This window comes from Echinococcus granulosus, assembly GCF_000524195.1.
Source record: "Echinococcus granulosus chromosome Unknown EG_S00011, whole genome shotgun sequence".
In the NCBI taxonomy this organism is placed as follows: Eukaryota; Metazoa; Platyhelminthes; class Cestoda; order Cyclophyllidea; family Taeniidae; genus Echinococcus; species Echinococcus granulosus.
The window spans coordinates 374,090-386,669 of record NW_020170391.1 but is presented as its reverse complement, the minus strand read 5'-3'; the positions used below and the strand labels follow the sequence as shown (position 1 = coordinate 386,669).

Below are 12,580 nucleotides of genomic sequence, written 5' to 3'. Positions count from 1 at the left end.
ATGTTGTAAGAAATTAGCTCACTTGTAACCAGTGTTTATCTGTTAATTAACTTACTTGTTTCTTCATCCGCGCCTGTTTTTTAATTTAGCTTTGAAGACTTGGTGATGGCCCGCAACAACTTCAGTCGGAGCATTGCAGCATCTGGTGGCCATGACTCATGCCACGTCATAAAAAATAACCTCTACCTTATTTTTCGGTGCCTCGAAGGCCTTGAAGGTACCTATCTCCGCCTGCAGTTGTTTGAGCATCAAACTTGGCGCATGTGTACCTAAAGCATCGGTTTCCTTACAGATTTACGCAACGAAATGAAAAGATCTAATGTTCCCGGGAATTATGAATACAAGCCAAGTGGTGAGAACTGATGCGTTTCTGCTATTCCTTAGATTTGTACTTGTGGATTCTTTTAGATCATTATTAATGCCTGTATTTTTGCACGATTTCCGTCTAGAAGTTGGGTCTTTTTCTGACCTTGAAGGTTAGCCCTTGTGTGATCGCTTTCCATTTGACTATTGATTGGGCTGGGGTTTTAGATAAACTTCATCTGACTTAGTTTTGGTCTTTGTTTTCTTAACCCTATTTTTTTATTGCTTTGCTACCGTTTTCGTGCCGGAGCCCACTGTATGTGGTTTTGGTTAGCTTTGGTGCTTGCTGCTGTATCGGACTTCGGACACCTTCTTGCTTATTGCCTTCGACGCTTCTTATCAGTCTACCGTTTTCCTAGGTCAGAAAACCAGATCAAAGGTCGAGGAAGGTACCGTAGAAACACGCTTGGAGAAAAAACTCACGGGTGAGGCCAACTATGCTGAATATCACGAGATGCATTCGCCATAATCTTCATTGCCTTGCACATTGGTGTTTGTGATGAATTTGCATAGTTATCTTGATTGATGTTTCATACTGTGGATATATTGTGCTAATGTTACACAGGCGTAATGTCTTTAATGATTATAAACCTCGCAAAGATTTTAATTCTTTTTAACTGGGTTCTAGGTAGTAAAAGTGCTCTGGCTTATTGCTTTTAAGCCTCCCTCTTACTATCAATTCATAGCAATTCCCTCTGCTTCATTCTGCCAGATTCGTGGAACCAGGGTTACGACCTCTTCAAGGACGTTTTGCGATGTCGCGAGGCTGCCAACTCGGCCCGTAATGTTCTCAGCATCATGGAGCGCTTTAGCTTTCTCTTCCGTCTCCCCGAATCCATCCGGAAGACTATCAAAGAAGTGGGTTTTGCTTACAGCAGTTAAGTAATTACTGTTCATTTACCGTTAAGACGTATTTCAAACTGATCGTTTAATCCTCTACAGGGCGAATACAACCTCGCCATAAGTGACTACAAAAGGGCCAAGGCGCTCTTTTCGACCTCAGATTGCGGAGCCTTCCAGCGAGGTGATTATTATTTGTAGTCTTTAGCTTCGCGTCTCCCAAAATGGATGGTTAGATCCCCTTCTACCTCTTATTTAGTTTTCGTGGAGATCGAGAATGTCGTGGCACAGTTTCGCAACACGTTGAAAACCGAACTTCTGGAAGTTCCCATCGATGTTGACGAGGCGATGAGGAGAATTAAGTACCTAAGTTTATTTAGCTTTGTCAAGTGTGTAGTAGGATTAACTCTTTCGAAAGACGTTGTCTTTGCATTGCCGTCTTCACTTTAGGCTATTCTAGTCAAAAGTAAACCTTAATTGATTCTCAATTCTTCAGTGTTGCTTTCTTGCTACAACTAATTTTCAAGTAAAACAGAGAATGACACATTTCTCTTCTTGGTTGTTGAAGCCATGTGGATATTTCGAAGCCATTAATAAGTTTGTTTTTGATGTACTTTGTGCAAATCTTTTTTCATTTTTACTAGCTCGACCATTGATTCGATGGAGGGTTTTATTACTGTCGTTTCACATAAAATAAGTCCATTGTTACCTCACAATCTGATCATTAATTTGCTTTTTTGCCGTTTTGGTAGTGGCTCGTAAACTGTTCTTTGTCACAGATGTCTTGAGCAGCTGGACGTGGATTATGATCCCTACTGGATATGTGCGGAGGCTTTCAAAAATTGGCTCGTTGAGCAATTACGGGGCTTTCAAAAGCGCTACCAGGAGGAGGTCAAGGTGTCTTCTTCATCCCAATCGGAAATCTCTAAGACGCCGTCCCAACCGATTTTGTGTTCTACTGTGAAAGGTACCTGATTTTCCTTTCCATTTAACTGTGCTCTCTTATGACATGGCGCAACCGCGTTTAACTAATTTTTTTTACTGATTTCACAGGGCATTGGTTGTTTGCAAAGTGCTTAGCTATGCGTACATTCCATGTATGATTTTGCGGTCGGCACAAAGAGCCATCTAAAATAACTGAAATACTTTCTTCACGTACTGCGATGAAAAAGCACCAGCCATGTTTATCTCAATAAGCCATTGTTTGGGCTTCCTTTCTCGAGTTTCGTAATTCTACTGCTCATTTGATCCCTCATAGGATCTTAAGCTTCCGAAGTAATTTTGTTTGAAGGTCGTATGAGCAACCAGCAAATGATCGTACAACTGGTGAAGCAAGCTTGCAATCTCCTCTCCACCCAATGTGTTCAGTTCTGGCGTCTGCAAGCAGTCTGTCTCGCTGCATCTTCCAAATCTAAACCCAATGTCTTGGAGAGGACTGATACTCAGCAGTCGCGGCAGGCCAAATATCAGGTGGATGATTTTCAGCCGTGATCCTGCATCCTGCTCCTGCTACACATATTTCTAATGAAGCTTTCCGGTCTAGACAATAAATCTTGAGCTGGTTCACCTGTTGGCAAACTGTATACGTGAGGTGGTTCTTCAGCCGGCGTCAGTAGGAACGCTGGAGACTGTTTCCTCTGGCTGGGCGTCTACCTGTGTGCAGGAGTTCCGGTGCGTATCCAACATGGTCCGGTCTACTCTTCTTACTGTCTCCTCTCTTCTAGCCTTCTTTTTTATTCTCCAGAAACTGCTGTCTCAGTCTGCCTCTAGATATTGTGCCAAGGGATGCTCAAGCTGTGCTACGACGCCTCTCCTATGACCTTCGACGACACGCCGTTCGAGATGCCCTTCGCTCCTCTCAAACCAGTAATGCGAGAACACCGCTGCTACTATCCATTCGTCAGTAGCACATTTTAAGCCTCTTTATCTTTTACTCTAGCCACTGAGTCGCTTCACTTTAAAGAGAATTGGGAAGTTGAGGTTACTGATGATGGTGGCAGCATCACACAGCTAGTGAGTTTCGCTTGCTTTGGATAGCTGATGCTGAAGCAAAGTAGTACAGTATTATACTTCTCTGTACTGTGTTCTAAGGCGTAATTACTGCTTACTTTTGCAGCCGGCTCTTACTAGTTCTTTCGTTTCATGCGTAATTTATCATTCAGGAAAGATCTCATTTCTTGATAGGTCATGTTAAATTTAACTTTAAACTCCAATTGCTCTATAAAGTCTGTGTTTCTTCGTACGTACTGTAACTGGAAGTTACGCCCGATCACGTCTGTAGTTTCATTCTCAACAACGCACACCCAATCTTCAAATGATTTGCGGATCCCTCTATACTGTCATTCTTCCTCATTTGTTACATATTAAACATGCCACTATGTATGCGCTTTCATAAGCGTTATTAAGAATCGCCTTTTTGTAACGTTGCCATAATCGCTCGCATTGAGAACTCATTCCTATTTGCTAATGTCGGTTTCTGTTTCAAGTGGCAAAATTTGACCACTATTGCATGTGTTTTCATCTACGAAAACACTCATTTAAGCTCTAAAGATGACATTTTAAAGCTGATTTTTTCGCTTGATTGTTTAACATGCTTTACATAATTCAATTTCATGATATGTTGCATTTGTTTTCGTGTAAAAATTTTATTTTTTCACGTTTTTTACCAAGCTTTATTGGTATTGAACACAACTGCATTTAGAATATGTTTTTCGATGAAAAATGACCATCTGCTTCTATCCTTTCCGTTTCTCTTGCCGCCCTCTTCTGTTTGAGTGGGACTACCTATTAAGGCTCAATCCCTTCGTTAAAGTTTTCCTATTATTGTCTTTTTTTCTACAATCAACGTTGTAAGTGAATTTAAACTTGAGCACAAAATCGCCAAGTTCAGACCAAGTTTGCAAACAATAAATGTAAAGAGTATCACTGTGGATGACCATGACCCTTATTTTTAGCCACTTGCCTACGAAAATGCTGTGTCAGAAACACTGTCTCGCTGCAAGACTCTCATGTCGTCCCGAACATCCCTGGAAAATTCCGTAAATTTTGCTTTCATCTCTACTACTGGTACTCAGGCCTAATCAATTGGAATGGTAAATGTGTCACTCCCGCCCTTACAGCTTTTCGACGCACCTGAGTACCAGGAACGCTTCTCGCAATCATTTTCTGACGTCATGTTGGGATTCCTTGGCACCCTCCAGCACTTGGCCGAACAAATCAAGTAAGCTGCAGATTGGATTTCAACTCGCTTGCAGTTTTACATAAAAATTTCCCTCGAAATAATTCGACTTGAATTGATAGTTTATGAATTTCCAACCCTATACTTTTTTCCACATCTCCGAAACCATTTTTATCGCTACCATTGCGGGTCTTCGTTGCATTCTTCAACCTTGTCCCCTACTTTGTAGGCTTTCATTGCCGTGGCATGGCGGAGCCGCAGAGATGTCGCAGTACGACGACCAGGACGGCCTCGGGACCTTGGAGCCAACCGTCGGTCAGAGGCCCATTATTGCTCAGGTGGGTGACTCCACCTTCCTTCCCACGCCCGCGATTTGTCACGGTTGTTTAACCACGCATTCTTCCTCCACTAAATGCGTCCCGTTTACCCCTCTTCCTCTAATTACACTTTGTGTCCACTATGTGCGCACCATCAGTAGAATTAATGCTGCTTTCTAATTAACTGTATGTTGATAATTACGCCCTGAACACTGTGGGATTTCATCAACAGTCTCAATCTTTAAATAAGTCATTCCACTCACTGATTCCCTTACTTGTCTAATAACTAAATAGTAATGAAAAATATAGGATTCAACCACCTGTTTTTCCCGTCTTCCAAGTCTAGCTACCAAAACGTACGCCAATGCACATGATTGACTTTGGGTACAATTTTCCTTGCTTTCATTGTATTTACAGAACTTATTTGCACTTTGTTTACATGAATTCTCTAAGTGCACACCTCGTTTGGTCCGTCCACATGACGCTTTTTCTCTGGCGCTGACACTGCGCAACTCCAATGTGCTAATGGATTTTGCCCCATTTGTTTACACCACTCCTGACAGCTGAGACTTGATTTAAATTAATCACACGCTTAAATTGCTCCCTCTGTCGCTTAGTGACTCGGTTTAATTACTGCCTTCAGGCCAACTTGAAGTGTTTTTGGTGCATGAAAGTGAAACAATGAAAAGCCTTGATAATCCTCATGTAATCTCATAATGCATGTATTTTCAAGAACTTCCTCGTTCATTTTAGTGGTACAAGCCTGATTTAATTTTTACGATTTGGTATCTATTTAATGTGTGCACAGATATTTTTCATCCGTTCAATTTTTATTTCTTTTAGCAGTGTCTTTGACAGAACTCACACATCGATAGGCTTGATGCACAAATGAGGTTAAAATACCCGCCCTTTCTCGCACTAACGAAACGTACGAGTTTCCTCCTCTCATATGATTCAAACTTAACCGTATTGGTATTAACCCTTTGTTTCGCACTTTAGTCGACATTCAACTGAGCTTGTTTTTCACCCTCATTACATAGTATAAACATGTACCTTTGCTTGGTGGTCGTTAGCATTTACTTTCTGTGAACCATATCCGTCAAGATTTGTAAGTTCAATCCTCTTTCTCTATTTTTAAAATCCTAAACTGGTATGCTACCATCACTGCTTAGTTGAATTAGGCGTTCTAATCGTCTGAGCAGTGTTTCTACAATTCTCCTCAATTCGTGTGGTTCTTAATTTTTATCATTTGATTGGACACTCTATTTGATTTTTTGCCAAGAATTTTAATGAACTTCAACTGTTGGGTCTTCTCCAGTTGTGTCCTGGATGGTTTTGCTCCTTAGCAGTTGCTTTGTGGAATATAATTTACCCATGTACATGTACACTAGGCGCTTAACCCATAACCCTTGTTCTACTCATGTTAGTTATTTCATGCGTTGGATATTATTTCTCTGCTTCCACTTTTATTCCATCATACTTTGCTAGTATTTTTTTATTTAACAACATTCCTGCTTTCCTGTTTAATTAAAGTGGCTTCCTCCACATCTCCCAAAATTACGCCAGAGTTGCAAGTGTGAGCGGTGAGGGAAGGGGAAGGAGGGAACAGGGTGAGGACTAACGCACTGACCAGTGAACAGGAAGTAGCACAAGCGGTCTCACTTCCGCTTGTCTGTTCTCATTAATTAACCTGCCTCCTGCTCCCTCATCGTTCAATATTTTGCCCTGCCTACTCCTCCTTCGTCTCTCAAACACCCTTTCTGGCCTCTCGCCTTTGCTCATCAGTTTTAAATACCATATCCCAACTTTTTTAGCATCTTACTCGTTAATTACAGCGTTTTAAACTCACGTCCTCTGGTTTCGCTCGGCTCTATGATGTTAATTTTATGTATTCTCTTGATGCACCATTGCTTGACTCAGTCGTAGTCCCATTGACGCTGCATATTGAAGGAAGTCTCTTGTTGACGCCTTTCAACCACTGCTACTTTTTATAAATACATTCAAGTCTTGAAAGAAAGTAGCAGCGTTTCACGCGTAGCTAGGTAGAAATAAGGCGTCGCTCTTCCTCTCTCAAGTCGCAACTGAAATGCATTTCAAGTAAGCTCTATAAGACGCAAGCCAGTTTAAGCTGTCACTTGACTGCTTAAACCTATTCAACTATTTTTATTTTTACCCTACTGAACTTATCGTCGTTACCATTGTAAGTGTGTTTGAGGTCATTTTCGACACCAATCTTAGCAACAATCTGTTCGGCAAAGGATGCCATTTACTTAAAGGACACATTTTTAGTTTTTTTTTTTCCTAGGATTTTTAAGCTGACTATTGAATCAATCGGAGAGGTGAGCTATGCTTAAACGAAGTCGGTGGTGCTGTGACACCCTAAATACTGGCGAAGACGTCAAGAGGACTTTGTGTTGAAGGCGTGTTCACTTTGATAAGAAGCATACGCACCCCTTGTGGAGGTCATTTTCCTGCCTCGACGTGGCTTTTTCAGGCACGCGGAGTTCTCCTCCTCGTGAGCAATGCCGACTGGGCGGCGCGGCACGCGAACGCTCACGTCTTCAGCGCCTACGCGACTGCTGGCTTCTCCAATGTGGAGGATCTCAAGTCGCGAGTCTCCTCCTCATGGAAGGCAGTGACCGTGAAGCTCATCGATCTCTACGTCAACATCCGCACCACGTGGCTTTGTGCACCTCTGGACAAGACCACTCCCGACAATGGTAAGTCATTCTACTCGTTTGGTTTCAGTACTAAGTTGCTATCATGATAGTTTCGGCGTTGTGGAACCAGGTTCAATCACTTGCATATTTTATTTCGTGCATAACGCGACTTTTTATGATATCAGGGTGTAGAACTTCTTTCCTACCGTAGACTTGTTTCATTGAAATCATTGAGCTATCTAGACTTGTAAACCTTGAAAATCACCTCCTTTTTTTTCTTTTAAAAGAAGGGAAATTTTGAAATAGGATGTTTTTCAGTGGGTGTATACTTGATATCTGATTTTAAATGTCGCTGTTTATAAAGGATTTTATTATGAAAAAAAATGCTCGGAGGTCTTTTAACTTTAAATTTTAGTGAATAGATTTATCGAATGGCAAGTCGGTTGCATGGGTTGAGACTCCTACTTTTCTACCTCAATATGTATCGCGGTCTATTGAAATTGTGCATTGTGTTGATGCTTATATTACGCCTAGGTATTGAATATGCCCTTCATTTGACAGCAATCATCTCGAGTTGTCCACATTTGACCATCTATAAGGTTTATTGAGAGCGTCATGAATGATTTTTTCGGTTTACACTCGGAGCAGACGTCATTAGTTTGCCTATGCTTGTCTCCGCTCAGCCCTCCAGAGTGCAATGATCACTGCTCTGTGCAATCTCTCTCACATCCATGCGGAGTTGGTGCTCCTTCTGGGGATCTCTACTGCCGCCCAGGTCAATGCAGATAAAAATGGCAGTGACGGTGATGATGGACTCCTCTCCTGCGATCGTACTCAATCAATCATGCAGACTGTCGCAGCCAAACTGGCCAACAGTATTAGAACGCGTTCCGGGTGAGTCCAGTGACCCCGCTCTACCCTACGCAGGGTGAGAAACTTCCTCCGCGTTTTACACATGGCGAATGCTGCTAGCATCGCCAAACAGGCAATCATAGTACTTTTCACATTTTAAAGCCTTCCAGCAGTAGCACTAGCGTATGTTCATTTGGAGGTAATTATGTTTTGCTTATGCACCTGCTAGATGGGCTTTGTGTACCTGTAAAAATTCCACGAACTTTATGACAGATTGGTCGAATCGCGTTCTCTTTATGATGCAGCAGCATATCTGTACTTATCCCTAGCAAGCCTTTCTTCCATGAAATCCCGACTATAATTTATGATCTACGTACTGTGCAAATAAGTTGCCATTGGAGAGGCCATAAAAATGACAGCAGCAGTAAAAGACAACTTGCCCTATCCACGTGGGTGGCCAAGGGAGGTAGTAGTCGGCCTGCTGTACAATACCTCCCGCTCCCCTCTGTCCGATCCATTGCCCTCTTCCTCATTCCACATCCGGGCCACCCACCTTTGACAAATTTAATTAACAATACCCCAATCTCTCTGGACAAACAACTTTCTACTTTCACGCAGCCACCGCAACCGAACCTCCTGGGTGGTCTGGGTGATGGTAGGATGTGTTAATATTGTTGTTTTGTCAAATGGCTCGCTTGACTACTTTTTCCTCTTTCCCTGTACACGTACACACACACACACACTTGCACGTACGTCTACTGCGAATTATTTTAGTGATGCAAAATTCACAGATAAATGTCACATGGTATGATATTCACACCAGTAGTGCTCTCTACTCTTCTCGAAATTTCATTTTTCAGCTATTGCCCCTTGATTCTTTTCAAGTGAGGTTATTCACAAGGGTACTTTAAATTCATATAGCGCGACATTTTAGTGGCGTCATTACAGAGGCAAATGGTATTATAGCATGTCGTTCTTTTTAAGTGTCCGAAAAATCAAGAATGCTTTCTATTCGATACGTTGTTTGGTTTTGGGATCATTGGAATCATATTTTCGTCCTTTTCCGTTGTACTACTTGAATAGAATAAGTATTTACCTGAGTGTCCCTTAATCGCCAACATTGTCTTTCTGAATCAGGAGCATTTCCTCTCAGAAACCATAGTTAGTAGCGTAGACCTAGGCGAGTAATTAATGTTGCATTTTTAATGAGGGAATTCTCGAAATCGAAAAGTGAAACGTAAAAATTAGGTTGTTTTTGGTAGGCTTAAGAAGTAGGCGTTTCGTCAGACAGCCAAATTAGCATTTGGTGGTGTGTTGTTTTATTAAAGGTTTTTTTTGGTTGCAAAATTGAAATACCACGTTTTCTAAAATAGCCATACATCATCTCCTTTTGGTACGATTGTTTTGCATGACTTAATACATTAATTTAGCATTGTTTTACACAAAGGCTATCTGCGCCCTTTGTAACACTGTATTTGACTCAATCAAAGGATCTTTATTAACATGGCAAACAAATATGGCACCTATTAGTATTGTGTATGGTTGGGCACTTGAGTTTTTGTCTTCTAAGCAACACATCACTACGGATAACTCAATACAGTAAAAGCTAAAAAAAAATGACCTCACCTTTCTCTCCTATGCAACGATTTGTTATCTACCTTCTCATTTCCGGTGAAATGACTCGGCTTGGCAAACTCTGATGCTTGGTTCCACCCCATTTACGCTTCGAGTACCTAGGCTTCTTTTTTGGCTGTTTGTGGTCTTTTTAATAAGGGGGTATCCCATTCCACCCTATTTTTCACCTCCATCACTCAGTCGGCTAGCCCCGTCTCAGTTCCCAACCTCGGACCCGCTGACTGCGCATACGCGTGCTGCATACCGTGGTTGTGTTCCCTCTTCTCCAACCCCAAGCATAGTCGATGCTTTGTCATAGAGCTAAACCTAACACATCTGATTTATAAAAGGCGCAATCGCCTCTGATAGAACCTGATGCGGTGCAATGTAATTTTTTCCTGACTAACGGACTACGAAGCAAATTTATTCACCATCGCGACCTTTTTGTGATGATTTGTGTCACGTCCTTTTTTAAAGTTTGACAAAACCGAATTTTGGTTCTCGTCACAATTTGACTTTGTCGATCCTAGTCGAACCAACGCTTATTTGAGATTTGCTTTTTTATGTTTATCAGTGAATGTAATCCGTTGAACCCTGAGTTTTCTGAGGATGAGGCTAAAGCTACTTGCCATGGGAATCGTCGGTTTAATTTCATATTTCATATTTCACTACTTTTATTCCTCAGGAATCTGCCGCTTTTCTGTTATTGGTGAATTCATTTATCTATTGGTTTCCATGGCACAATAATACTCAAATTTGAATCTAGTATATTTGTTCTTACAAAATTAGAAAACCTCAAAGAAAATTTAATGCAAAACCAGTGATGGTCTGGCCGTGTATGTTTTTTTTTTAAGATCAAGATCGCTATTAATTTGCTTCCAAATCTCTGATCTGAGGAAACTAGACTTTTTAACGGTTCCATGTCGGGCCAATCTTGGTTGACGAGTGTTTGATTAAGTGGCGCTTCCTGGGTAGTGTCCTTTCCCTTCCCCACTCTCTATCCCCTTTCACTCTGCAGGCAAAAGCTGGGCCTGTCGTAATCGCTCCAGACGGAAGTCGACCACCCATAGGGATGTTGTCGGCCCGGTGACCGGTGCGCGTGGTCGCCCTCTCTTGGGTGGTCGAGCGCCTATTCTACACCATGGAGACAACGCTTAATGCACGTGCCGCGTTGACAGCTCTTCCTCTCTCCAGGTGGCCGTATAGCCGAAAAGCTAGGTGATAAAAAGGGCAACTTGCAATGAAGGAGGCGGCATGCACACTGCATTTGTGTTTGAAGGGAAGGAGGGGAGAGGGGTCGCTCTCAAAGACTTTTCCTTCTACTGTTTTCACCTTATTAAATGAGTCACTTTCCTGTGTAAGCGTCTTGGACCTTTCCAGCAGTTATTGTACCAATAAAGAGAGAGGCTCCTTCTCCAGTGGTGCAAATTTTCAGCTAGTGTCCACTCCTAAATGATCACTCACAAACCACAAGGGAAATGGTACTTACGTCCAATTTTTAATGGGAGTGATTGCGTAATTCTGCGCTACAAATTCATTTAGTTTTAGTGCTTAATCATTTACCCATGGAATTGTAACGGGTCAGCCTTCTCTCTAGTGATGATGACCCGTGAGAGCAGATAAACAACGTTATTGTTTTTATTCTATTCTTTAAATTGCGTACTCATCCCCACTAGACTATCAATTGGGATTGTTCATGTTTTGACTGTCACTGGTGTGGTGACATTCATTTCTAAGCGCTCTACTGTTCTCTCAAAGTTCAAAAGTGAATTCCCCAAAGCGAGCATCACGGCCTTATAATTAAGGGATACGGCTGTCTGTGGGAGTAGGAGGAGGAGGTGTTAGAGGAGGCAGGGCACTAGTCAATGCGTGCCCGTCACGAAGGGCAACCGTCCCATCAGACCATCTAATTGCCTTCTCTCCCCTTTCCCCCCTCTATTTAGTCATGGCTTTAACTCCCTTAGCCCATTCCTTTTCATGGCATTTGTTTGTGTACACAGAAAAGGCACAGGCATTGCAATGACGTGACATCCAATTTCCTCATTGGCACTTGTGCTCCAATCCAAACTTCCTTAGCCTTTGCTCGAACATCTTTAATCTACTCCTAGTTCCTGAGATTATTGTATTGCTTGACGTGTTTTTAACCTTATCCCCGTTCGAAGCGTTTGGTCCACCATTGAATCCGACAAACAAATGTTCGTATTAGCTGCTATATCCTGCCTTCACTTTACATTTTAGTAAATTTTAAAGAACAGGAATCACCCTGAGATTCTTTTTAAGTACTCAACAAATGTGCTCATTATTTGGTTTACACATCTTTTGTCTAAAAATCGCTTAATGCCGTTCGAATTTCATTGTCTCCTCAAAGCCTAGGCTTGTAGTTCAGTTTTATTCCACCTACCTGTTTTTCGCGGCCATTCCCTTGGGATTGCAGCCTACTGGCAACCAGTTTTTTCTGCCTGCCCCTTCTCCGAGTTCGTTTAAAATGATCTTCATTGTTACACATGCACAGAGCGAAGAGCCGTTTTTTGCCTTTGGGAGTGCGGCAGGAACGAGCAGTCAAGAACGGAGGCAAAAAGTTTTCTTTCCCTCTCTCCCACCAGCTCTCCCTCATTTCCTCATCCCCGGAGAGTGCGGAAGGGAGGGAGACAGGTGGTGCATATGCAGGACAGACCACTTAGAATGCACCAGTAAAGGCAAGCTACAATCCTCGCTGGAGGAATAGACCCTTGCAAAAGAAATGGCAATGGTTTTCT

The 12,580-nt window shown here is 42.1% G+C and overlaps 1 protein-coding gene across 1 annotated transcript in view; it reads left to right on the top strand. All coding sequences in view use genetic code 11, as the record gives it.

Annotated features, from left to right (window-relative positions):
• The window catches only part of EGR_02420 (Exocyst complex component 2), a gene marked incomplete at both ends in the record, with an annotated part of 21,317 nt that overhangs the window by 2,080 nt on the left and 6,657 nt on the right, over nt 1–12,580 (top strand). Inside the window, 16 exons of the mRNA XM_024491669.1 lie at nt 90–217; nt 293–352; nt 723–788; nt 1,076–1,221; nt 1,306–1,387; nt 1,463–1,565; nt 1,983–2,170; nt 2,495–2,673; nt 2,747–2,874; nt 2,948–3,069; nt 3,143–3,216; nt 4,158–4,241; nt 4,323–4,423; nt 4,611–4,719; nt 7,193–7,418; nt 8,042–8,252. Of these exons, the coding sequence (XP_024353820.1) occupies nt 90–217; nt 293–352; nt 723–788; nt 1,076–1,221; nt 1,306–1,387; nt 1,463–1,565; nt 1,983–2,170; nt 2,495–2,673; nt 2,747–2,874; nt 2,948–3,069; nt 3,143–3,216; nt 4,158–4,241; nt 4,323–4,423; nt 4,611–4,719; nt 7,193–7,418; nt 8,042–8,252 (2,007 nt within the window). The remainder of the gene's footprint in view (nt 1–89; nt 218–292; nt 353–722; nt 789–1,075; nt 1,222–1,305; nt 1,388–1,462; nt 1,566–1,982; nt 2,171–2,494; nt 2,674–2,746; nt 2,875–2,947; nt 3,070–3,142; nt 3,217–4,157; nt 4,242–4,322; nt 4,424–4,610; nt 4,720–7,192; nt 7,419–8,041; nt 8,253–12,580) is intronic.